Source organism: Electrophorus electricus, chromosome 25 (genome assembly GCF_041902795.1).
Source record: "Electrophorus electricus isolate QZ-2024a chromosome 25, ASM4190279v1, whole genome shotgun sequence".
In the NCBI taxonomy this organism is placed as follows: Eukaryota; Metazoa; Chordata; class Actinopteri; order Gymnotiformes; family Gymnotidae; genus Electrophorus; species Electrophorus electricus.
This window is the reverse complement of record NC_137521.1, coordinates 13,813,216-13,839,810: the sequence shown is the minus strand read 5'-3', so window position 1 is coordinate 13,839,810 and position 26,595 is coordinate 13,813,216. Positions and strand designations below refer to the sequence as shown.

General features: G+C 48.8%; 2 protein-coding genes across 7 annotated transcripts in view; one reads left to right on the top strand and one right to left on the bottom strand.

The window, feature by feature from the left end:
• On the top strand, positions 1 to 25,914 carry rfx2 (regulatory factor X, 2 (influences HLA class II expression)). Of its 3 annotated transcripts, none has more exons than XM_035522154.2 (18): positions 1 to 300; positions 11,386 to 11,496; positions 12,126 to 12,209; positions 12,739 to 12,821; positions 13,425 to 13,683; positions 15,050 to 15,124; positions 16,214 to 16,395; positions 17,569 to 17,688; positions 17,970 to 18,091; positions 18,245 to 18,363; positions 19,814 to 19,926; positions 20,192 to 20,343; positions 20,794 to 20,891; positions 21,033 to 21,182; positions 22,123 to 22,331; positions 23,383 to 23,536; positions 23,727 to 23,769; positions 23,868 to 25,914. In XM_035522154.2, the coding sequence occupies exons 2-18, from the start codon at positions 11,392 to 11,394 to the stop codon at positions 23,987 to 23,989; spliced, it is 2,190 nt and encodes a 729-aa protein (XP_035378047.1). In that variant the 5' UTR covers positions 1 to 300; positions 11,386 to 11,391; the 3' UTR covers positions 23,990 to 25,914. The 3 variants fall into 3 exon arrangements, with proteins under 3 accessions (XP_035378047.1, XP_035378046.1, XP_081563967.1); XM_081707841.1 differs by lacking the exon at positions 1 to 300 and adding an exon at positions 3,042 to 3,063; XM_035522153.2 differs by lacking the exon at positions 15,050 to 15,124.
• fcho1 (FCH and mu domain containing endocytic adaptor 1) overlaps positions 25,753 to 26,595 on the bottom strand; it is a 39,150-nt gene continuing 38,307 nt past the window's right edge. For all 4 annotated transcript variants that reach the window (XM_081707838.1, XM_081707839.1, XM_035522149.2 and 1 more), the window contains one exon: positions 25,753 to 26,411. In XM_081707838.1, coding sequence (XP_081563964.1) covers positions 26,383 to 26,411 — 29 coding nt within the window. In that variant the 3' untranslated portion in view covers positions 25,753 to 26,382. The remainder of the gene's footprint in view (positions 26,412 to 26,595) is intronic.

Sequence of the window (26,595 nt, the reverse complement as noted above, 5' to 3'; positions counted from 1 at the left end):
GTAAAGCAGCTAATATTGGCGGCACGGCGCGTTTTCACCGCGGCTTATAGCGGGAATTTACGATCAACTGGTGAGAGGTGGATAACATGGTGGGAGGGGCCTGGGTCTGAACACACCCCCTTTGGGTCTTAGACCCTGACGTATGCGGGAGCGGGTAGCAACAGTTGCCTCGAGACCTCTGAGCGCCATAGTGACTGTAGCCGTGGAGACAGTTACTTACCAACGGGAGCGACACTCAGCAGCAGCAGCAGCAGCAGCAGACGAAGTAGAGGGAGGCAGCATAGCAGAGCGAAGCGCAAGGTGAGAATGTTTGAGTAATTCAGGTCCCGGTGTCGTGGACCAGTGTGTTTCGCCAGTTTGTGCTGTGGGACCAGTGTGTTTCGCCAGTTTGTGCTGTGGGACCAGTGTGTTTCGCCAGTTTGTGCTGTTATAACGTCCTGTATCCTCTGAAGTAAGTTACTGTCGCGCGCTTAGCGAGCTAGCTTAGCGGCTCAACTTGGCTCGAAGTGTCCTGTCAGTTTAACGGTATCTGACGGTCACCACAGAAACACCCGCGTCCTGCGTGTGTGTGTGTGTGTCCATGTGTGTCGGCTACATGTTCGCACTCGCCGGTCTGGATGAGCTGGAAACTTCGCCATGCGGCACGGAGACACACCACGGCTAACGTGCTAGCATGCGAGCTAACGTGCGTTAGCCAGTCAGCTAAACTTGGGATAGTTTTCAGTAACGCTAGCTAAAATAAGCTAGGTAGCTGTACTAACCGGGAAGATGCGTTTAACAGCCAGCTGGCGTTACAGCCCGACTAAAACTATACCAGTGTCTTTAGTAGGCCGAAGGTTCAGTCAGGTAACGGTAATGTTCAGCCTGGTAACGGTAGTTAGGGTTGGGTTAGGTGGTCTAAGCCACACACGAGAATCCCAACCCCGCCGTGTCGTTAGCTAGGCTTGGTTTAGTTGGCTGCCTGGTACGCTGCTCTGAGCTCACTTTAGCTCTGATTCACACTAAATTCACTTCGTAGTGATACCAGTACGATATCGCAGTAATCGATAGGGGCTGAGGAAAAGGACTTCCACAGCCTGGACGAAGGCAACAGGTTGTTATTAAGCCAAAGTTATCTGAGGAAAAGCGTTGCGAAAAAAGCTATAAAAACTAAACTCTTTAACCAGTGCTATAACTTAAGTTTGGCTGTCTAAATGCGTGGGATTTTCAGTAGCTAAAGAACTGTGTGTCAGATGTTTGTGGCTACTGCCAGTCTGATTGGCGATGGGAAAACGGAGCAAAGCGCTGGGAAGTCTCGCTGAAACATACCTCGGTCGCTCCCGGCGAGACCAGGTTTTGGTTTTACTTTCAGTAAACGTTTTGGGATAATGTTTTATCCTCGAAAAAGTTACACGCAAACGTTGACATTTTCTGGAATCAGTTAAAAGGCTGCAAATAAGACCTCGACCGCATGTTAAGTTTATACATTTCAGCAGATAATTGAATTGCAAAACTATGTAACTTAGAGAAGGTCTCGATGTGTAGTGTTATAATTATTATTATTATTATTATTATTATTATTAATAAAAATAATACTGAGAGTTTATAATGCTAATGTTCAGAGAGGATTGGTGAATTGAATTTAAAAAAAAGATTCTATTTGCAAATATACCAAATGCTCTGCATCTCTCGCTGTACTTAATTTGACTTTCTCTTTCTTCTTGTGGTTTCCCTTCTTTCTTTAAAACTCATGGTTAAGTGTAATAGTCCATTACACCGGGCATACATGGTACATAAGTAACTCCTGGCTCTGCATGTGTGGCATTACAGCGGCAAGTGTTGCCCGCGGTTCTTCTTCACCGATAAGCGTAGGTGATTTTGAGCAGTGATGCCAGTGTAAATTAAATTACGCATTATGCATCGTCTTCACATCTGTCAACCCCGTGGGAGCCATTTGTGGTCTTGACAACAGCTCGACTCCTCTCGCCCAATCTCGTCATTCTTCCTCGGCGGGTTGCTGCCGTGTCTCCTTGGCGATGCTACACCGGTGCTTAATGAACGCTCTGCGTGACAATGGCACGCGGGCCAGGTGTCTCCTCGCGCTCCCCTCTGTCGGACCATTGATCCGGCCGTGTCTCTGAAAGCCACGCTGATAATGAGCGTAATTAGCGCACACGGAGAGAGGGCGAGGTTGACGCAATATGTCACCTGGCACGGTCGGCTTCCTCCGCTCGGTCGCTGATCGCGTTAGGGTGGTCGTGATGACGACGCTCTACCTGTCGGAGCGATTCCCGGGACGTGGAGACGCCCGTGCGACTCCCGGAAGCCGCTGTTTGGGGTGGGAGAAGGACGCGCCACTTTCAGACTGGCGATTTGTGAATTAATGGAGTATAAACGTGCCTCTAACAATCATTACAATGTGACAGCAGTCCCCAAAGACGCGGGATCCGCTGTCTCAATGTCTCGGTAATGAAATATGTTGTCGCAGGTGCGTTTCCAGGCAGGATTCATCTTCCTTGTTGAGAACTGAATGATTCATGTAATTGGGGTTAATTATTGATGAGGCCAGACACCTGCTTCCTGGCTAACGTAATGTCCAGTTAGGGCCGTGGAACTTGGCTTGCTCTGATGGCAGAGTTTGTGTTCTTTATACTGTGCACTTCTCTCAGCTGCAGCCTTAATCTACTGTCCCAAGTTCCAGTTTAGTTTCAGTTTGTAGAATGAATTAGACCTTTTTAAAACTAAACCTTGGCCTCCAGTTGTACGCTCAGATCCCTGAGCGTGTTATCACTGTGTCATGATGTGGTGAGAGCTGTCTCAGATCTCCACGCGAGCCGGCACCAGACAATGCGCTTGTACAGATAATTACAGGCTGGTAATTGTTGAAATATCTGAAGAAGGGATTTAGCGTAAAGCTGTGGGCAAATTCAAAACCATTTGCTCTCTTGTTTTGACAAAGTCCTCCAATCGGCCCGAGGCTGAATCAGGCCTTTAATTCTCTCTCTCTCTCTCTCTCTCTCTCCATAAAGAAAATAAAGGAATCGGAATGGAACGGCGCGCCAGTGGAGCGAAGCGGAGCAGCTGGTGTGTTTACATGGCAACTCGATACACAAATAGGGGCTGGGGAAGGGGAAGACAGGCCAGGCCTAGAGCAGCAGCCGCATCGTTCAGACTGTGCAGCTTTTATAATGCCTTTGCTGTTGTGTGGTTGGTTGTTCATCTCTGATCATGATGATGGACTTGTGGCGGCAGGCCAGAGGTTAAAGGTGAAGGTGGGATTGCGTAGGTGATGGGGGTGTGTGTGGGAGCCCTGGGCTGGTTTCAGTGCTCTCCAGGACACCTTGCTTACCCCCCAGCCAATGATCAGTAAGAACGAAGAACTTATTTCCAAGCATGAAAGGATGGCATTTGGGGCGCGAGAGGAGGTGTTTGGCCTACACACGCATGCAGCGGCATGTGCCTGACGGAGAGAGGAAGCCACTGGTCATGTTCCTTCAAACAGCAGTTTGAATGGCGGCTAAGTGGTGTGGTGGTGACCCCAGCTCCTGCTCCTGCCCCTGCTTCACTTCATAGTTACCCTGGGACACCACACACCCGTTAGGCATCCCTGCTTTGTGATTGTTGTAATGCATCGACGGTAACTCTATGCCAGGGTTTATAATGGCCCAGCTATGGTGGATTGGAGCTCTCCAGCAGACAGCTGCAGTGTATTCCCATAGGGGGGGCGTGTGTGTGGTTGCGCCTGCATACTCTAATACTGAATATAGCAAATGAAGCAGCAGGCCAGCCGGAGCAGATACTCTGCCCCTCCTTAGCTGCCCCTGTTGTATAAGAAGTTGTTGCCCCGACAGCCCCGTCACTGTCTACACACTGCCAAAATGTTTTTACTTCATCCAGATAAGGATTAAGATCCTCTTACAGCACCGGAGTGGGAGAGAAGTTTACAGGTTACTGATCAGATTTCATTGTCAGATTATTTTGATATTGAGGGATAATCTGTGCCTCAGGAATCCTGCCAGCAGCTTGGAGTTGAAGGCTTGCCTCTCTTGGCTCCAGGATATTCTGGAGGGGTGTGTGTGTCAGAGAGCAGGTCTGCTTCCACGTGTTCTGTAGATCTCAGCCTCCTGAGAGCTGTGATGGGGTGGGCTTGTGAAGTGTTTGTTTTGGTGAGACTGTGGAAACGGCCGGCCCAGGAACGCTGTCCTCCACAATGCTGGCGGGCCGGCAGCAAGAGAGGAGTGCAGGCGCAGCTGCGCCAGGCTGCATTTAATGTGGTGATTTTATGGTTTTACTTGATGCTCTTAATTTAGCAAATAGCTGCAGCTTTATGAGCTGTTCGGTACGGTGTTGGTTCCTCTCGTGAGGCACAGAGACGATCAACAGTGAGACAGCCGGCTCTGAACACGCTTGTGCAACAGGTGAAAACTTGTCTGGAAATGAGCTGTTTTTCAGATGCAGGCTCACCCTGGGCTTAATCCCGCCCACCCCTCACGCAGCCATTCCTCATCAGAGCATTCTTTACATTCCACCTGGTTTGTATCATGGCTACAAAACTGCTAATTAAATTTCCTGCCACAAAACAGCACGCTGGGCCCTCGGATTTGCATCACAATGGCCTCCTTTCTGTCTCGCCTTCCTCTCCCTCTCTCTCTGGACATGGACAGTAGAAGGATGGCTGTGCACCCCCTCACCCTTCCTGATACTTCTGCTCTGACATATCTCTAAACTGTCTTATTTATTTATTTATTTATTTATTTAGATCACTTGCATTTTCTAATGGACCAAAGTTTTAAAAAACAAACAGTGGTTTGAAGAATGAGTTTCAGCTTTGCTTTGATATCATGCTTTAACGATATAAAGTGTACAGGTGGATGCTGGCTTCTTTCTCCTCTCAGTCCCAAACTCCCAGAAGGCCCCATCCATAATGCTTATGAGTTTGGGCAGCGTGAAGAATATTGTTAGCTCATTATCTTGCAGGCCTGGGTCATTGGTTCACCCCAGACTCCTGCGTTAAGTGCCTGGTCTAATGCAGAGCGCTCTTCTTCTCTCATACCCACATCCTGTGCCTTTTCTCTCCTGTGTGTGTGTGTGTGTGTGTGTGTGTGTGTGTGTGTGTGTGTGTGTGTGTGTGTGTGTGTGTGTGTGTGTGTGTGTGTGTGTGTGTGTGTGTGTGTGTGTTTGTGTTTCTGCTGTAGCCTGTGAATGGCTATTCAGGGCTGTTGGTGTGTCTGAATAGCTGGGGAAGGGTTGTGTGGGCTTGGGGGGATGCGAACCCTGGGCGACTCCACAACTGCCCGCCGTTGTACGGGGAGCACGTCAAACGGTCCTACTGGTCCTAGCGTGGGGCCAAGGCTACCGGCACAGCCTGGCCCAAAACCTGACAGCCAGCTCCTTCGACACTACGTCTTTCCTTGTGTGTTAAACGCTTATGGTCTCCAAGCGGTTCAAAGTTGTCCTACAGCACTGATTGAATGCAGTCATCTCCTCTTCTAACGCATTGGGTCCCTGTGGTCTGTGTACGCTTGTCGGGCTTCAGATATGCGCCTTGTATTGGAACCTCACCACTGATGTAAACGCCCTCAGTGTCCAGACACACAGCATTATTTCTGCACAGCACTTCCCACTGGTCCCTAACAACTTGCTAGGAACAGGAAGTCATTTTGCTTTAGGTTGGGAAGTGCCACACACTTCAAAGCCTGATGTCATCTGGACCCTTCAGCTGGGTTTCTGTCTTTATACTTACACAGTCATCGTTATTTGTAAATATTTTTGTGAAGTACTAAAACTGCATAGTGCGTCCACAGTGCTATGTTCAGGTGTGTGTGTGTTGCTCGTGGCCTTAGCACGGTGAGATTCTGATCACCCTGAGTCTGGTGCTCAGAACCCCCAGGTAATGGTAGAGAATCTAGATGATTATGAGACCTCATCTGCCAGATCATCTGTCAGATTTCATTTCTCTGGATTATGTAACGCCTGTCTTATTGCTTGTGGAAGTGATTACATTTTTATTGATTTGCTTGAAGCCAGTTGATTGTGGGAGGCGAGATGAACTCAGTGTTGTTGCTTGGACGTGTCTAGGCACTCTGCGTTTGGCAGGGGGAGGGATGGGCAGCGGAACGTTGGCAGTGAGGAGACCTAAACGCCAAACACTGGCACAGGGCAGTCTGCATATCAGTAGGAGTTACACTCCCCAAGACTGACTCACAGAAAATATGACTGCAACCCCTCCCTGTCGTCCCCCCCCCCCCCCCCCCCAAGGGGCTTTTTGGTTGAACGTAGCCCATCTGAGAGAACTGTGTCTAAGAGGTTACGGCCACTGGTGAGGGAGCGTCAGGAATGGGAGAGAGAGCTTTTCCCTAGAGAGCACACGTAATACCGAGACCACGCAACGTGGCGGAGCGTGTTAGGAGGCTCCCGTCTATGCTGTGGAGCCTTTGTCAGATCTGGGTCTCATTGGTGACCAAAGCAAAACGGTCAAGATGGTGTACATGGCAACAGGCTGCTACAGTGTGAAGCAATGTTTTCTGTCCTCACTTAGTAGTTTTACTGGTTACAGTTTTTGAGGTTTTAATGACCACAGAATGCAGTAAAGTTACTTTTACTTTTGCTTTAAAAAAATTTTGGTTTTTTTTTGTTCATGTGGATCAGCAGTTGGTTGTTTTGTTTTTTTTTTCCCATTTTCCAAAAAGTTAATCCGTAGTCTTCCGATCAGATGTTTTCTTTGATCCCCGAGATGTTCTGCTGAAGCAGGTGAAGCCTGCCAAGATCAGCAGTGTTTGTAGAAACTCTCTCCATGTCAGGACGGTAGTCCTGCACAGGATGAACTGAGCAGGAAGTGCAGGACTGGCTTGACTCACATTGGTGCCCTCCTTCCTCTCCCTCTGCCTTCCCTGTGTTGCTCCGTTGCCATGGGCAACAAGGTAGCAGAACAACAGAAACCTGGAGATCCTCCGTTTTCTCATCACTTTCCCCGGGGGGGTGAAGAGAAAGGAAAAGAACAGCCCTGAAAGGAACTCGTCCCCACCGAGACGCCCACATGTATGAGTTTAACTTGAGGACTCTGGGTTTCTTGCCAGCCTCACGTTGTGCTTTAAAGGATTTTAAAACCGTTTCCTCTCCAGGTACTCCACAACAGGCCCCTGGGCAGGGGGTGGGGGTGGGGTAGAAATCTGGAAAGGTGGTGGGGGTGCAAGTGTATGTTTGGGGTGGGGGGGTGATCTGTGGGAGTGGAGAGTTGTAAGTGTGAGCAAACTGTCTCCATGGTAACGGCAGGCTCTGGAGCTGGTAGTGACGGATGGGCTGAGGTAGTGACAGCGGCCAGAGAGCACGAGCGTGTTGGGGGGGGGCATAGAGTTGGAACATGCCTCCATCTTCCACAACTTCTCTCCTCTCCTCTCCCACCATCTGCAGACCCCTGAAAGGCTGTCATTGCATTAGGCATGAATTAATGAGACAGACCGAAGAACAGCCTCCGTTCTGGAAGTCCTGTCTTAATTTGCTTTTATCATTACTATGGTGTGCTTCTGTTTGTGTGCTCGCACGCATGTGTGTTTACGGTACTACTGGAGTCTAAATGTCTAATATAGACTACTCAGTAAAGACAGCCCTGAGAGATTAGCTCACTGTTCTGTCTTAATGGGCTTCTAGAGACACACACACTCGGCAAGAGAATACAGGCTTTGAGCTCTTCATTAGGATACTTTTCTTTGCAAATAGTTAACATGGTTGGTGATGGAGATAACGTGTGTGTGTGTGTGTGTGTGTGTGTGTGTGTGTGTGTGTGTGTGTGTGTGTGTGTGTGTGTGTGTCTGTGCAGTGTCACAGCATCTGGTTGGACAAAGATGTCCTGTGTAAACAGTCCTTACAGGGCAACAAGTGTCTGCTTTATTGTGCAGTTGTTTGAAGTTTCCGGTGGGCTTGTAAAGGCAATTGGTTCCATTTCCAAGGTGCAAATCGGTCTTTCCTGTCTGGGTTATGGAGCGGGAAAAGGCCTGGTTAGTGGAGTGCTTTGTTGTTCTTGGACTGGAGGTGTAAGGCAAGCCCTCTTCCTCTGTTTTTTTTTTTTTTTTTTTTTTTTCTCCTCCCCCTTTTCAGCTTTTCTGATTACTTTTACATTCCCTGTCAGTTTAGCCACAGCAATCTGAAAGTTCCTGAGAGTCAATCTAACTGTTTTTGTAAATGTTACAGTTACTGTAAAATAACCCGTTTTGTAGATTTTTCTCTAACAGCAGCTGACCTCCTCTGCCTGCCCGGCAGGCTGAAATAAATCGGTTACATATTTATTGTTCTACGTTTCTGGTTAATGTGAGAGAGAAGGATCGGTTGGGGGATGGCATTGTTTAGTTTGGGAAGTATTCTGTTCGTTGCATAGCAACAGGCTCCTGGAAACGGGAGTGGACGGTGTTGCCATTAGCAACAGTTGTTGCTCTGCAAACAATGTGGGCCAGTGCAAACAAGAGCCAGGACTGAGCTCCTGCTTCTAATTGAACATCTGCAAGTGTTTTTCTCCTGATTGAGTGCTGTGTAAGTTGGATCTGCCAGTGATGGGCATGCACACTCTCCCCAAGTTCACACACACTAAAGGCCATTACTTTTATCTCTTGTTTTTTCTGGGTTTTTTTGTGTGTGTAATTTAATGCTGGGATACTTTCAGAGCAGCTCAGTAAGCAGACTGTTTTTGCCCTGTCCCCCAGACACCGTCGTGTGACGGCAGCAGGGGTAACTGTGCACCAGCACAGTTTTGGTTACTGGCTGGGCCGAGCCATACCCGTGAGCTGCGGGGAGCCTGTGAACTTGTCTGTACTGTAATAAACCCTGCTCCATTCACCAGGGCCCTCCCCTCCCACTGCCCACGGCAGCTGCTGGGGACGTCTGTGTGCCTTTTAACCTGCTCTGGGCGTGGAGTCGGGCAGGCTGGCCCCGGCACCCAACCCAGCACCCTTCAACTGCTCACTCCAGCTTCATTAAAGTTCCGCTTTGGAGCCTCTATAGGACAATGAACCAGTCTGAAGGGGGCCGATTTACCCTCTTAGCACCTGAAGGCACGCAGCCAAAGAGAATGCCCTCTCCTCTCCCCTCCTTCCTCTGCTCTCTTGAATACTAAGTCCAGACAGAGAGCATGGAAGCAGGGTTGGTCCATGCTGTATAAGTCATTCAGAAGGTCCCACAGGAAAGGTGGTGGCAGTGTCACCGCTGAAGTGTTGGGAGACCAGAAGTCCCATTCCCAGTCAGGCTCGGCCAGAGTGGGCCTCTCTCTGAATATGGGAGTCCTCCTCCCACCTGTGCGCACGTTCCTCTTGCCTTCTCTCCGACACGTCTGTTAGGCCGGGCTCAGAACGTGCGGGCAGAGGAGCCGTCAGCACGGGGGGCCCTGCGGGCAAAACGCGGTGGCTGCTCTGACTGAGCTCAGACAGACACACGGAGGTCGACTCCAGTCAGGGCGGGAGAGGCTCGCAGAGGCAGGTGAGGAGGAGCACTGAGTCATAGGCGAGCATTAGTAACCGCAGCTTTCACCAGCAGCTCCGTGGTGCAAGACTTCTTGGGATGGAGTTCAGACGTGGCCATGTGCGCTCAGGGTGTGACCCCCCCAGCTCCTCTGGTCAGCACGTTGGTGGGAGTTCCTCCTGCGTGGTTTGGTTTCGGAGCACTTACGGAATCCTCCTGCATGGTTTATTTGCTTACACTTTGGTGTTTTGTGCCTGTAGCTTCATACCTAATATTTATTTTATTTATTTTATTTTTTTTTAAAGGTATGAGTTTGTTGTTCATCGGCAGGGACAACTGCAGCATTCTTTTTTTTTTTTTTTACATTTTCTATGGCCTTTACAAATGTGTTTGAATTTAAAGATAACAGATAATCCTTAAGCACTAGAACTTGCATGGGGGGAAAACGTGTATCATCTTTGTCCCTGTCAGTCAAAAACACAAACTTTTGGGAGCAGTTTGTTAGCAGATCTCTTTTGTACGGAGTTTAATCAAGCCTATAACGCACATTGCTCATTGTCATTCTATTTTAAGCATGAATTGCAAAACAAGCTGTCAGTCAAAAGGTGTCTCTCCCCCTCAAGTCACTGTGCTCCGTCAGACCGCAGCCCCTGGTCCTCCCTGACTAGAGATCAGTCCCTGCTGGGCTTAGCAGTCAGACAAGCTTGGGAATCTGCCCGAGTGCTGATCTGAGACCTGTTGCGTGTGGCTGGGCTTATGGTGGATAAGGAATAGAAGATCCCTGTTCATATCGAATGATGAGAGGCTTTGTTTGAATCCTCTGAGACATGTTGTCTCTCTGTAATCCTCTCTGTCTGTCTGTCTGTGTCTCTCTCTCTCTCATTCCCTCTTATTCTTTCTCTCCAGTTGTACCCTTTTCTGTTCCTCTCTCTCTCTCTCTCTCCCTGGGAGAATGATGAAGTTCTAGTGTGAGCTTTAAAAAGAATAGAATGGGGGGCGGAGGAGGGGGCCAGAGTTGGGGTTGGTCGCCATGGTTGCCTCACCATAGCAACCAACAAACGTTTACAAAGCATTGAGGAATTTCCTCATATCAGCTGGATTATTGGTGCCCCTAGAGACGGACTCTCATTCGAAACAAACGCTGGAGCTCATCAGAACCCTGGAGAGAAGTGTGTGCGTGCGTGTGTGTGTGTGTGTGTGTGCGCGCGCACGCGTATGCGTGTGTTGTGTGGATTTTTATTTAAAGGGTTTGGGGAGGTGATGTGCACCCCCCTCCAATTCTTTCCAAAAATCCCCCCCTTCAGGAGGCTTGCCATTTAATAATACTGTTTGTATCGTCTCTTCCTTCTTTTACTCTCGCACACGCACGTGCGTACAGTGTACCACCTTCTTGCACATGTGCATCCATGCATACCTCTTTTTAGTGTGGTGCCCCTTCACACACGTCATTTTCCTGAACCAACTCAACTCTTACCCTCTCCCCTGATTGAGCAGTAGTTCTGGGCTCAGACGGTCTGTACCCAGTCCTGCTCCAGCATCATACCCAGCTGTGATTGGACTGTTAATGTGTCTTTTGTCCGCACAGTCATAATACGGTTGAAGGGGTGATTGCCTTCTGGGGTTAGTCCACCACCGACATGCTGCTGGCCTTGGCTGACTCTCCTCTCTGTTCACTCTGCCCCACTTCTCTCTCTTCACTCCTCTCTGTTCACTCTCTTCACTCCTCTCTGTTCACTCCTCTCCACTCCTCTCCTCTCTGTTCACTCTCCCGTCTCTCTCACTGGGTGAGTCTACTCTCAATAGCCTCTTTGTAGGCTCTCCTGGCACAGACATGCTCCCTCCTTCAGCAGACTCCCTCTGCTCTCTGGCAGGCCTGCAGTCACACTGGGGGGCCGCTTCTCACAAACTGTGTGTGTGTGTGTGTGTGTGTGTGTGTGTGTGTGTGTACGCGCGCGTGTGTAGAGCATCATGCAGAATTCTGAGGGAGGGTCAGAGGCGACTTCTACCGTGGCACTGACGACGTCGACATCAGCCCAGGCACCTGTTGTACAGCCTGTCCCTGCATCACAACAGGTACACACCCATACGCACACAACCCAGGTGCCCACTGTGCAGGCTGGCTCTGCCCGTGGCTGTAATCCAGGTGTTCAGCTGTGAATAAGAATTCAAATATTTTTTGCCTCATGAATCATGTTGTTAAAGTGAAACAAACCCACACAAGCATCCACGTATAATAACACATATAATAACACTGACCTCATTGTTGGGGTCTTTCTGGCTTATTCTCCTGGCAGGCCAGGTAGTGTGGGCAGAGGCCCTGGGGCCCTGCACCAGTCACTCACACTCACTGCCTTTGTCCCTGTGCCTCTGTAACTGACACTTAACGTGTGCTGGCATGATCCCTTCCACACTGGAGTCTTCCTCACCCACCACTCCACACCGCTACCCTTATCAGGTGCTGGGAGTGGAGCAGAACCAGAGCCCGGGCAGTCCAGAGTGGTTCTGGGCGGTTGGATCCAGTCGGGGCTGAGGTTCTGACTGCTCCAACTCAGAAGTGCCACCCACTCCTGGCACAGCCTCTTGGGGCACTACCAGCCCCTTCAACCATTTGATACTCTTATCAGGAAGACACTCGGACTTTGTATCTGTTATCAAAGCATAAGAAGCACTGATATTTTTGTGTGTGTGTGTGTGTCTTGCAGCGAGTGTTGGTTCAGGCCACAGGCTCTTCCCAGAAGGGAGGACAGGTACAGCAGCTGTCTAGAGTGCATCAGGTCCCTCCACAGGTAAACACGCACACATGCACACCTCCCAGGACACGCTTTGTAATCTCACACACGTCTTTCACATCCTGCAGAGTTGCGGCACCATTCTCCTCCATCTCTCTCTCTCTCTCTCTCTCTCTCTCTCTCTCTCTCTCCTTCTCCCTTCCTGTCTCTCTTTATCTCTGTGTCTTCGGACACGTCTCCTAAACGGGCACCAGAGAGACAGGGTGACCAAACGCTCACATGCTCGGCTCTCTTTTTATTTTTTGTGACTCTGCCCCTCACGGGGGTTGTTCTGCTCACCACTGCTGCTTCTATCCACACGGTCCCACGCCATCGTCTCCACTCCAGACCTGTCCACGCTCATCCCCTCCACTCCAGACCTGTCCACGCTCATCCCCTCCACTCCAGACCTGTGGCCCTGCCACACGCGTGGCTTTATCTTTAACTCTTTCAGTGCTGTAGCTGCTTTTGTTGTTTTAAGCCTTGACAATGCATTGATTTGTGCTAAAGCTCTGTTTCTATTTTTGCTGTGCATGTGTGTGAGCAGCAGGTGCAGCAGGTCCAGCACATCTACCCGTCCCAGGTGCAGTATGTTGAGGGAGGAGAGCCTGTCTACTCCAATGGCACCATGTAAGTTTTCACACTTCAGCCCTGTAGCAGATTCCTCCTACCTGATGCACATCTGACCAGGTGCAAATGTTCAGAATCTGACTCCCTCCTGCGCTATTGATCAAACACAGTTCTAGTTAGGTTTAAGCTGCCACAAAAAAGACAGCAGATTTGAAGGATTCCAGGCTCATACATCTGTTGTCTGATCTCTGGCCCTGCGACATGCACCCTTTCATTAAATGCTATAATGTGTGTTTGTTCTGTACTGCAGTAACACACATCATAAGCCAGACATGTTTAAATGTTCAGGCAATAAATCAGAATATCATTGAGAATCTTGAAGGCTCTGGACTTTTTGGTTGCTTTGGTAATGTAGCTACCTGGACACTTCTGGATTAAACACGTTTATATGGTGCTTAAACCTACAATTTAATTTAATCCATGTTTAGAGAAAGTTGTTTTGTTGTCTTTTGACAATTATGACAATCTTGAAACATCCAGGAACTGAACGTGCTGATCCCTCGCTGGCTTTCTCTTTGTTCTTCTTCCTTTGTTCCTCTTTCTTCTGCTTTCTCTCTGTCTTTGTTTTTCTGCCCCTTTCTATATTGCTTTTACCCCCCTCAGTCGAGCTGCATACTCCTATAACCCGGATGTCCAGCTGTACGGGCAGGGCAGTGCCAGCACCTACTTTGACTCCCCAGGGGCGCAGGTCACCACGGTGGTCTCCTCGTCCAGTGGGGTGCCACCCCACAGCATGGTGGGCATCACCATGGATGTGGGCAGCAGCCAGATCATCTCCAGCAGTGGTGCATATCTCATCCACGGAGGCATGGAGGGGGGTCGTCCCCACACCTCCCAGTCCTTCCGTTCCTCTTCAGCGATGGTACGAGCACTATGATTCTACTGCTGAAGTGGGGTGGGTGGGTGGACGGATGAGGGGGTGTGCAAGGTGGACATCAGTCATAAGTGTTTTGTCATGTTGCAATAACCTTTACATCAACTCTACATCTTATGTTTTTTTTTTTTAACTAACTAACTTATTTATTTATTTATTTGAATCTAAACTTCTTGGCACATGTTACGATTTTGAAGGAATTCTGCTCCAGTAATCCAGATGTTCGGCTCTGTGTTCTCCAGGGACTAAGCCTTCGGTGTGCAGGTTGGGGCAGGGAGAGATGGAGAGAATGAGTCTGGGGCGTGGGGGCAGGGGCGGGGCTGTGACTGGTCAGTCAGGAAGCCGGTGCAGTCTGAGCCGTCTCTCCCTCAGTAGTTGCGCTGCACTTTGTTTTGGCGTTTCTCACCCGAACGCCCTTGCGAGAGAAAGTGGCCCCCAGCTCTTAAGTGCCGGGCCCCGGGCCGACTCCACAGGGCCTGGAAGGATGCCGGCGTTTTTGTTGTTGTGGTTGTCTTTAACCTTCCTTCCTTTTGCTGGCTCTTTCCCTCTTTCTTCTTTTAAGTTTTGCCACTCTTCTGCACGGCTCTCACCAAGCCCCTCTCGTTCTGCGCATGAAAGGGCCACTGAGCAGCTACTGAAGGACAATCCCCCCCCACCTCTCCATGTTCAGCAGCCCAAAAGAAAGTCATTTAGAAAGCTTTGTTCCTCATATGCGGCCTGAGGAAGCAACTTTTTTTTTTTTTTTTTTTTTTTTTTTTTTTTGTTTAAACTTCATTATTTTATTCAAGTTATTTTGTTTTCAAAAAAGTTTAATGAAAGCAGGCGGGGCTAAACATCTGCGTCACTGAAGACGTGGCTACTTGAATCATCTAATGAGCAAAGCTGGAAGGTTGTGAGACATCATGGCTGGAGAGTGCGTACTGAATGTGGAGCCTGTTGGCGTTGGCGCCGGCACACATTGCGGAGTACGAGAGAGGGATTTGCGCTGGCTTCTGTTCTAGTGTGACTCAGGGGAGAGAGTGTGTTGGAGTTAGTATGCATTACATAGTGTGACGGGGAGAGGGGACCCAGATCTGCAGCCTAACACCCCACCCCACCCCCCTCCATATTTGCATGTGTTTTGTTCACTGGTAACGAGTTTGGCTGCAAGCACACTGACTGTCAGTCATGGAAGTGCCTTGATCTGGCTACAGCTAACAGTCTTATTGCCTTCTGTTGTTGTTGTTTTTGGTTTTTTTTGCTTTTTTTATTATCTCCATTGCCCCCCCTTCTTTTCTCCCTCTCTCTCCCTCCCTCCCTCCCTCCCTCCCTCCTGGTTCGATGTTCTGCATGCACTTCCTCTCTCTCCCTGTAGCTTGAAATGGCGATTGAAAACCTACAAAAGTCTGAAGGGATTGCCTCCCACAAGAGCAGCCTGCTCAACAGCCATGTAAGTCTCCCGCGAAAAACTTTTTCAAAAGCAGTGAGCACACGGGAAGGCGTGGCCACTGTGGACATGCGCTCTGTGCGCCGCGCTTGCCAGCCCCTCGCTCCGCTTCCCCCTCCCCCCTCCTTCCGGTTCTTACTGTTGGCGTGTGCGTCTCTGGTGGTGGGAGTAAAGTGTCCGCTGTAGAAGATCTTTGGCCGGTCTGCATGCTTGTATCTAGAGGCCATCCATGTTGCCTGAAGCTGCATGGGAGTGTGTGTGTGTGTGTGTGTGTGTGTGTGTGTGTGTGTGTGTGTGTGTGTGTGTGTGTGTGTGTGTGTGTGTGTGTGTGTGTGTGTGTGTGTGTGTGTGTGTGTGTGTGTGTGTGACAACAGCACCATTAACTACTTATTCAAACATACACATTGCTATGTTCACACACTTGCCAAACCAAATGGTCACTCATTAACAAACCCACCCGACTCTGTCCCTACCCAGGGACGGGATCCCTTGGTTTGGGATGGTGTAATTTCCCCCGCCGCGTTAGCACACTGCAGTCAGCGTACAAAGGGCTTGGTGTTGGGTGACTGGGAGAGTGGAGCAGGGTTCTGACGGCAGGGGAAACTACACTGTCCCAAACCGTGGGGTCTCGTCCCAGGGTAGGGACGGAGTAGGGTGGGTCCTGTCCAGGGAGGCGGTCTTGAACCAGGCATGCCACTGCCCATGATGCCCTGGGCCCAGGCCTCTGGTGAAGTGCCTGTTCTTTGTCAAAGTGTCTTGGAATGTGTCCAGCACCATAAACGTGTGCAGGCACTGATGGGTCGACCTGCCCACCGTTCTGCCGGTTTACAAACATTTACAGATGTGTGTATCTTTTTGGAATACCGCTGAGTAATTATGCTGTCGGACTCGCTGGCCTGTTGTGTAGAAACTCACCTCCATGGCTAAACCAATCAGCTAAACTCTGTTTTTCTGTCTCCTCTCTGTATGTTTTTTTTTTGTTTTTTTTCTTCAATATTATCTTACATGATCCAACCAATCTTACATGATTTTTTTGATCAACCACTAAGATGGAGTTAAATTCCACTGAATATTTTGTGTGTGTGTGTGTAGCTACAGTGGCTGTTGGATAACTACGAGACGGCCGAGGGGGTGAGTCTGGCCCGCTGCTCCCTGTACCACCACTACTTGCGCCACTGTCAGGAACAGAAGCTGGACCCTGTCAACGCAGCCTCCTTCGGCAAGCTCATCCGCTCCGTGTTTATGGGCCTGCGCACACGCCGTCTCGGAACCAGGTCTCTCTCGCGCTCTCTCTCTCTCTCTCTCTCTCTCTCTCACGTGCACACACACATACACGCACATAAAAACACATGTTCAGAGGGGTTGAGGTCAGGGCTCTGTGCAGGCCACAGGTGTTCCTCCACACCAAACTCCTCAACCGTGTCTTTATGGACCTGACTTTGTGTACAGTGACACAGTCCTGCTGGAACAGGGACGGGTCTTTCCCCAAAGCAGATCACTGTCTACAATGTCCTTGTGTGCTGTAGCATTAACATTATGCTTCACTGGAATGAAGGGCCCAAACGCTGAAGATCAGTCCCACACCAGTATCCCTCCTCTACCATTACTGTAACCTCGGCGCTGTGCTATGGGAGGTCACAGACTCGACCTCTAACCTGCTGATCCTTCATGCTTCATGTCAGAATAATCTCACCTACATCTGACCACGGCAGGTCCAGCAGGGGTCATCCTAGGATAGTGCCACATTTGAAGTCCCTGAGCTCTTCAGTATGACCAGGCTACTGCCAGCGTCAGTCTGTGGAGGTCACACAGCTTGCTGCTAGATTTCATACACCTGTTTTGTAATGAGTGTTTCTGCAGCCTTGGTGGAATCTTCACTACAAGGCTTCCAGAGAACCGAGACCTTTCAGACAGACATCCGTCTAAAGTTCTTCTGATGCTGTAAGGGGTGGGACTGGTTTTTATTAGAGAAGCAGAAAAGTTAGTATTGTTCTGAGAGTATGGATCAGGTCTTTCTCTGAGGTTCCTAACTTTTGTTGCTGCCATAGCAACAAGTGACGATGCAAACACATACTAGACATGAGAAATCCTTAATTCTGACAGTCTGAAGGTTTAACAAAACAATCAACAAACTGCCTCCTGGTTTCTCCAGTGTAAAGTTGATTACATCTCCTGCAGTAATGCATGAGGAGGATGATTTACCTGATGAAGGCATCATCTGTGACTTCCATAGGAAACCCACATTTGGGAAAATATTCCCACATTTACATACGTGCTTGTGTTTTACATGTCATGTATAAACATGCTTACACTTGTATTCGTAGTATTATTTTTTTGCACGTGTGTGTGTGTGTGTGTGTGTGTGTGTGTGTGTGTGTGTGTGTGTGTGTGTGTGTGTGTGTGTGTGTGTGTGTGTGTGTGTGTGTGTGTGTGTGTGTGTCTCTCAGGGGCAACTCTAAGTACCACTACTATGGCATCCGACTGAAGCCTGACTCACCTCTGAACCGGCTGCAGGACGACTTTCAGTACATGGCAATGAGACAACAGCCTGTTCACCAGAAACAGAGGTGTGTGTGTGTGTGTGTGTGGCGGGAGAAGGGGGAGTGTTTCTTCTGTGCCAAAGCTTTGATCCTTTTTACTTTTTTGCTGTTCATTTAATTCCTAAATAAGCCACAGCCTGGCAGAGAGACTGCATAAGCCTAGACTACCCAGCAATAAACAGCATTAACCCCTCTGACTCCTCTCTGGAACCTACGCTGTGTGTGTGTGTGTGTGTGTGTGTGTGTGTGTGTGTGTGTGTGTGGTGAGTACCTGCCCTAGCCAACCTCTTGTGTTCCCTGCTGACCAGGTTCAAGCCACTGCACAAGGTGGATGGGATGGGGAACAGCATCTCCAGCGGCTCTCACCATGCCAGCAGCACGCCTGAGCAGAGCGTGGCTGCCCAGAGCCAACACCACCAGCAGTACATAGGTAACAAACACACTAATACTCAACGCCACCAAACGCATGGTCACAATAACTGATAGTCTAACAGTGTATACAGCCTTAATACCACTGTTTTGATAGCTACCTGCAGTGTGTGTGTGTGTGTGTGTGTGTGTGTGTGTGTGTGTGTGTGCGCAGATGTGTCCCACGCGCTGCCTCCCTTCCCCTCTCTTGATCTGGGCTCTTGCCCGCTGCCCGAGTGCATCACCCTGAACGACGTGAAGAAGCTTCAGGGCATCTACAGGGACCACTGTGAGGTACTGCCCCCCCCTACCCCGTTTCTCTCTCTCAGCGCTCCTCTGATGGTCACCCCCACCAATCAGCTCACACCTTTTGTTCCAAAGCTCCTTTTATCCTTCCCTCAGTGCCTTTCCAGTCATGCCAATTAACCTTTCAGCCAGCAGGACACACGCGCTCTCTCTCACACACACACACACACACACACACACACACACACACACACACACACACACGCGTGCGTGTGGACCACTCTTCCTCTTTGTCTGTGATTTTTCTCTTGTCAATCAAGGAAAGACCTCCCCCCCCTCGTTTGTGTCTTTTTTGAAGGAGAACTTAAGTGACGTTGGTTGTAAAGTAGACGTCTTCATTACAACCTTCTTAAAAGCCAGTTGTGACCTTTATCTGTAGGTTGGGAGGTGTATGCATAAGGTGGATATGGTACATGTAAGCAGATATAAATGTGACTGTGCTCTCTGCTCTTCACATGTCTGTCTGTTCTCTAGCGAATGCTGTAATTTTACCACCATGCTGGCTTATTTTTTTTCCAGTTAAAAACACTTGTTTGTCAAGGCAGGGAAAAAAAAAAAATTTCCCCTTTTTTTTTTTTTTTTTTGGTATCTTGAGTGCAGTGTTTGAGCTGTTGCCGGGGCAACCGTAAACAAGGTTGCCATGGCAACCTGGCAATGAAGCCAAAACATATCGCGTGATTGGTGGAAGCTGCGGTGGGGGGTGTGTGCTATAGGGCTGTGTAACCGGATACAGCAGCAAGTGTCCTGCCACAGGAGATTCTCGGGTGGGTGTGTGTGGGTGTGAGAGCATGCTGTAAAGACCAGGATCTCCCCACATTATCTCGTTCATGTACACGTTATCCTGCGGCAAAACCCTTCTCATGTTCGGCACCCTGAACGCCACAGATCTGATTGGCACTTTCCAGATTATTCTCACTGGTTTCCTAAAATGTCTCTGTACCTAGTGTCTTGTTGGGTTGATGTGTTTTATTCGATAGGAGTGCCTGCTTCTGTAAGCTAAACCAAGCCAGTTATAAAGAGAGAAATGAACTAATTATAGAGGAAATAGAGATGGGAAGTATTACAGCAGATTTAGAAACCAAAGACTCGCGCGCGCGCGCACGCACACACACACACGGACAAATACAAGAGACTGTCCTACACACACATGCAGACAAATACAACTAACTGACCTATACCACTCACTCGCTCAGATGGGTACATAAAAAGTCACTGCTGAAGAGTTTTTCCAGGAATCCCTGAAATAACAACTTTTGAGAGGGATATTAAAATGCTCTCATATTTTTGAGGCAAACAGTGATTTATTGTGCAAAATTTTCCCCCATTCATGCCTGTGGTTTTTAGCACTATAAGGGGCAATAATTTTAGACACACACACACACACACACACACGCGTGCTGTTCACTCTTTCTTTTGCCCTCCTTCTCCTCTTCCTCAGGCCACTCTAGACGTTGTGATGAATCTGCAGTTTCACTTCATAGAGAAGCTGTGGCAGACCTTCTGGTTCTCAACGCTGCCCTCTAGTGACGGCTCCACCACCATCGCCAGCAGGTTCTCTCACACACGTTCCCTTCACTGCAGCTCACACTGCGCGGAGGTTTATTTCATGGTGACGCTGGATGAGAACTGAGACTACAGTACATGGACCAGACCAGTGTGCGTTACAGTTAAAAATAAAATGATATCTAAGCATATGTATATATAATTTTTCCTCCATACTATAGAATGTGATTTACTTTGCGCCAACGGACCTTCCAGAATGTTACATTTCTGTAACTCTGTGCGAGTTGGACTGTCTCCCTCTGCCTCCCCACAGCGACGAGGACATGGAGGGGGTGATCCCCAGGGACAAGCTGATTGCTCTGTGCAAGTTTGAGCCAGTGAAGTGCTGGATGAGGAGCTGTGACCACATCCTCTACCAGGCCCTGGTGGAGATCCTCATTCCGGATGTGCTCCGGCCCGTTCCCAGTCAGTGTTGCCCCACGCCGGATGCTCTCTCCCCACTGCTTCCAACATGCCTGGCAAAACAAACACACACACTCCGTTACTCCACACAAGTCTGCACTAGGACCTCCTTCACTATACTCTCTAACTCTCTTCTTCGTTGGTCTGATGCTGTACTCTATACGTCTTCACATCTGTGGCTTCTGCCTTGTTCTGCTGGCATGCAGTCAGTCCTAGATGCAAACACCTGCTCCACGATCTGTGGTGATTGTGACACTGCCTTTATTCTTATATCACGTTCACTATAATTAGTGATAGGACAGATGTGTGTTTGTTGTATTATTATACTCAGATGCTGCACTGATATGTCTTGTATGTAATTACTATCTGGTAGTGCAGTGTGTGTGTGTGTGTGTGTGTGTGTGTGTGTGTGTGTGTGTGTGCGTGCGCGCGCGCGCGCTTGCTCTCCTGTAGGTACTCTCACCCAGGCTATTAGAAACTTTGCCAAGAGTCTGGAGGGCTGGCTGACCTCAGCCATGAGCAGCTTCCCCCAGGAGATTGTGCGGACCAAGGTGCCCCCTCTGCTTCCCAAAATTAACTAACTGTTCAGCACGCAGTGAGTGTTTGTTTGTTTATTCAGACCCTGACTGTGTGTGTGTGTGTGTGTGTGTGTGTGTGCGTGCGTGCGTGCGTGCGTGCACGGGCACACGCAGGCTGCAGTAGTGAGCGCGTTCGCCCAGACTCTGCGCAGGTACACGTCTCTGAATCACCTGGCCCAGGCTGCGCGGGCCGTGCTGCAGAACACCTCCCAGATCAACCAGATGCTCAGTGACCTCAACCGTGTGGACTTCGCCAACGTGCAGGTCTGAACACACTAGTGTTGGTGCCCATTCCTGACTAGCTTAGCACGCCCAAGGAGAACACACTGGTGTTAGCGCCCACACCTGACACACAAGTCTTTGTGTAGGTTTACACTCTCATACACACTATGGGCCTCATGTTAGCTAACGCTCACATGCACAGCTACATCCCAGCACAAAGCACATTTTGTGTGTGCGTGTGTTCCCTAGTTTCAGCTTCTGCTCTGAAGCAACACTTGCGTATTTAGTAGATTGGTAGAGAACTCAGCAAACTGAAGTGGGGTTTTCAAGATGTAAGCTTTAACTGTTTCACATCTGTTTATTTATTTTTTTGGCTACAAAACTGAGAAGTGGTTTAATAACTACTTTAAAAGGCTAGATGTTTAATAATGAAAACAAACAAAAAAAATGTTCAAGTACATTGAACTACAGAAAATGTCTTGCAGTACAAATGACATTTAACCAGTAACACATAAAATGATTGTAGTGTAGTCTGTGAAGGTGGGCCATGAGCCTGTAACCGTGGCCCCCTCCTTTACTCTATGAGGATTAAACTTCTAGCGTGTTCTTTTCACCTTGAGTCACTTAACTTGAACATGTGATGTGTGAAACGTCACTGTAGCAGGCAGATAACGCTACTCAATAAAAACACAATCAAAATAGATTAATCTGACTGAGGAATGGGGAGTTATGAGGGGTGTGTGCATGCTGTACTAGTCCACAGGGGGTTGATTTTTTTGTGTGTGTGTGTATTGCGGACTAGTACAGCACACGCACACATTCATCAGTTGTTTGTTGTGAACCTGCCTTAACAGCTGTGAAACACATTTTCTCCTGAGTCATTTAAAATGAGAATTTTTGGCATGAACTTTGGGGTGTTGAGAGAGTTGGCAACCATGGTGTTGGCACTCACCATCTGCCTGTATGTGTGTGTGGTCTCCAGGAGCAAGCCTCGTGGGTGTGTCAGTGTGACGAGAGCATGGTGCAGCGTCTGGAGCAGGACTTTAAGATAACCCTGCAGCAGCAGAGCTCTCTGGACCAGTGGGCAGCGTGGCTGGACAGCGTGGTCACCCAGGTGCTGAAGGGGCACGAGGGCAGTGCCAGCTTCGCCCGAGCAGCACGCCAGTTCCTCCTCAAGTGGTCCTTCTACAGGTATCCATGGACAGCACCTGAACCAGGGGCACCCCTTAGGTTTACCCCCACAAGCCCCGTCATCACAGGGCGAAAGTGGGGTAGAAAACATCACAACTGCAGTTAGATCTGTGACGGGATTCATTTGGTCTGGGAAACCGTTGCTTTTGGTGTTGTGTGTGAGAAAATCATCTTATGTCTGAATTATCCTACGATAAATCGCGGGACGACCCCTGCTCTTCCACGTCCTGGTGTCCCTGTGTCGTAGGCTGAGCTATATCCTGCATCTCCATGGCGACCATGGCTAATATTTCAGTGTCTGTAACACCAGTGTTTTTCAATCAAATTTGATATTCAGATTTGTAAGCCATTATTCAGAGATCCCCACCCCGACCTCAACATCCAGGTGCGCGCATATGCGCGAGCGCACACACAGATGAAAGGTGCTGTCCAGAAATGTGCTACCGAACATCTCAATAAGACCCTGATAAATGTGTCTGGTTACTGCCGGACGCGCAGGCCGAACCACATCAGACTCTTTCTGGAGTTTTTCGCTTGAAAATGGACAGTTTTTGTAGAGGTAGTTAGGTGCTACCAAAATGATCGGTTTATTTCATTAAATCTGTACGAGTACAAGTTGAGTTTGAGTGTAGTGGTGATGGGTGTGTTTCTGGGTGGAGCAGGGCTCCTCCGTCCATGGCTGGAGACTAGGCTGGTACTGTCCTCCCGACACTCCAGATTCAGCTCCGCATGTCAGTGCCGGTTTTCCTCGGCATACTAGAGCAGGAAAAGCAACGTGTCTTTGGTTTCCCACGCATTTTAAGATGCCTGGAGAGAGACACCAGATTCAACCATCACATGCAAGTTCCACTCTGCCCTCTGGTGGAAAGTGGAGACCAGACTCCACATTGTACAGTGTTTGAGAAGCTAAACTGCCTGTACAAATACAACTTGGAATTCTAACAGTTCACTATTCAATCTTGAAAACCTTTGATGACTGTAATCTAATTGTTATTGCCGATATGGAGGAGGAGGTGGTGGTTTATTGTGACGGGGCCGTTTCCTGGTGCAGCTCCATGGTGATCCGGGACCTGACCCTGCGGAGTGCCGCCAGTTTCGGCTCTTTCCACCTCATCCGCCTGCTCTACGACGAGTACATGTTCTACCTGGTGGAGCACCGTGTCGCCCAGGCGACCGGGGAGACGCCCATCGCTGTCATGGGAGAGGTGCGTGCGAAGCTTGCTTAGACCGGATAACCGCTCCCAACGCATTCATTAGAATATTCTGATAATCTCACCTCTTCCTGTGCGTACTGCCGGATCTCTGTACGGATTCCGATCTAGACATATTCTATGGATCGGGACTGATAATTTGGGATGTGCTGTAATGGGAATGTTTGTCTCTTTGAATTTGCAGTTCAGTGACCTTAGTTTAATGATGCCTTCACTCGTGGAGAAAGGTAGGAGCCACCGTTCCTACTGATGACACCCCCCCCACACCCACACACACCCCTACCTACCCTCTACGGACTTGGCCTTAATGGTTCTCCCCCTTCAGATCAGTTCTCCGACGACATGGGGAGTGAGCTGGGGAGTGATGGCGACGTGTCGCGGGGCCCCTGTGAGCCTGCTGTGAAGAGTGAGCGCATCGAAGTCAACCACTCGCTGCAGGAGATCTGAAATGGCTCCTCTGGGGCTGGTTTTGTGTGTGAAGACGCCATTGTCCTTGCGCTGGGTGGTCTTTTATTCGTGGGTTAACACAAGCGTACAGGTTTCAGAGCTGTACTCTGTTTTAATCTAAGGTTTGCTGTTTCTTCTCAACCCCCTCCTTGGTTTCTTTCCTTCGATCCAAGCCGTGCCTCTGAGCTCAGCACTCTGTGTCTGAGTCTGCGCGTGTCTGTATGTGTTTTGGGTTTTTATTTTTTCAGTCCCTTGTGCCATAGTACCCTCTCAGTGCCTTAGACGGGAGCAGAAGAGCAGAGCTGCTCCTCAGCTGTGCCTGCACTGCAGTATGAATGTAACCCCCCCCCCCCCCCCCCCCCGCCTCTGGCTGAGGTTCTGAAGCAGTCCGGCGGTGTCCGGCCATGCAGCACCTCAAGCCTCTGCCCTCGGGACAGGAACATGAACGTTGCTGTTCTATTCCTTTAAAAACAAAAAAATGTCACAACCCTCCCAGGCCCTATGAGATGTGCTGTCAATACCTCAACTATTTCTAGGCAGAGTTTTTTGTTTGTGTGTGTGTAAGGAGATTAGGCCGGCCTTGTGACACTGGTTCTCAGCCGCTTGTTTGGTGTACGTACGGTTTCCTGGTTCTGGGTACTGATTTATTGGCAGAAAGCAAAATGGAGTGTGAAGTTCTTTACTGTGTTCACTGTAAAGTAAGTTGAGTCCTGAGTCCAGCTCATGTGACCGACGGGCAAGGAATGGCGTATCTGAGTGGCTCTGCTTCTGGGTGTTGGTTCGAGATGTTCTGAAGTTTCTCTGCAGTTTAGTTAGTTTTCAAAGGGAAGGAGGATCTGTTCCTATGACGAAAGTGACAGCAGTGCTGTTTTAACCCCAGGAAGTGAGCCTGTCCTCACGCTGATCAAATGTACTTACCCCGAGGTGAATTTTTTTTACTCCGCGCAGATATTCTTTGTATATTTAACATTTTAGAACTTTTACATGCATTTTAAATAGATCTTCCAGATAATAGGAAAGAGACTTAAAACAGGAAACTATTATAAATGAATGTGTAGTACCACCTCTCGAGATTCTTTTGTAGGACATGAAGGTGTGTTCTGTGGGAAGTTCAGGCTATAAACGTGCTTAAGGAATCTCATTAAATGCTAGCAGCACCTCTCAAAATATGCACGCATTGTTCTCAGTCGCCTTGGTGCTGTATTTCCAAAATTAAATCTTTTTATTGTCACCCATAGGTGTGGTATCCAAGTACCCAACTTACTGTTTATTTAGTATTTCATAAAACCTATGGGGCTTGATTTCATTTATAATCAAATTGTCTAAATATTTTTGATGGATTTCCAGTGTCTTATTTGTGTCCTGTCCCGTGTAAAGCTAAGGTTTTGGAGCGCAGTGCTGTCTGCTAGCTGTCTGCCACTGACTGCCCCAGTCAGCCAGGTTCTGCTCAAACACCCCCATGCCCCCGGTGCTGAATCTGCGTTTCCATGGCGACGCAGGTTTTTCTAAGCCCTGTCCCCGCAGGGCCGGGGGTTGCTGCCCTCTGTGGCTTGCCTCCCTCCGCTGTTGGCTACAGAAGGTCCAGACTCTGGTTCCTCGTGCTGCCCCAGTACTCTGCTGTAGTGCACTGGGGGGAAAAGTATTTTACTTTGTGTAACTTGTTAGAGGTTGTTTTTGGTTTTTTTGTAACACTGTTTTAGATCTTCTGGCTATGGAGTATTTTTATGGGAATAGATTTGATTCTTCTCAACTATATTGATACCTTATTTTTGTGTTTTGTTTTTTTTTGTTTTTTTTTCCCAGAAAACAACTGTTCTGGCCTCTTCCTTACAGAGGCTGAGATCAGACGATAGTCTGTAACAAAATCGCTTAATTTGATTGTATTTTGTACTGGTTAAAACGTGTAATAAATTGGTGTAAACCACGCACTGTTCAGTTCTTTTGCTTTCCCAGTGTAACATTACAAAGTTTTTAATATTAAATTTTCCTAAGTAACATGAACAAGACCACTGTTGTCATGGCAGCATCATTCCAGTACTCTTCCATATTATATACGTTCAAACTTCAGTCACTAGAAATTTCCAGAAAAAGGAAAAACCCTTACATCCAGTTTCCAAATAGAGATGTCAAAATACACAGGACACACTGCACACAGAATGAACAAGTAACACAAAAGAAAGCAGTCAGACAGGCGCCACAGGGTTAAAACAGGGCCAGGCCAACCCCAGCAGTTCCTTGGGAGTAGCTATTACCAGCTGCATGCCCTGTGGCTAGAGTCTTCACAGAGCAGGGTATTGTGGGTAATGGCCAGATTCCGTGCATGGCCCCTGGCTCTCCGACCTGGTCGAGTTTGTAAAAAGTGCGAATGTGGGGACGGCTAGGCCCATTCTTGCTCACAACGAACAGCCTGCCATGTATTTCCCTGTCGAGAGAAATACAGTCTTAACACTCACTGGAGGCTCTGTTGAACAACACAAATGTTCAAATGCAAGACATCATAATTCGTGTTTCCTGAAAGTGTCCTGCTAAGTTGCATTCAGGGGAAACACAGAAGGCTACTGGGTTCTTGTTTACTCACACATTAGTTTTGGATTTAGGAAGGATAG

Excerpts from the sequence above, each read along its gene's own strand:
- rfx2 (XM_035522154.2), top strand. The coding sequence starts at position 11,392 with ATGCAGAATTCTGAGGGAGGGTCAGAGGCGACTTCTACCGTGGCACTG. Across the intron at positions 12,822-13,424 it reads GTCTACTCCAATGGCACCAT|TCGAGCTGCATACTCCTATA; the intron begins GTAAGTTTTCAC and ends TACCCCCCTCAG. Across the intron at positions 20,344-20,793 it reads TGTGCTCCGGCCCGTTCCCA|GTACTCTCACCCAGGCTATT; the intron begins GTCAGTGTTGCC and ends GCTCTCCTGTAG.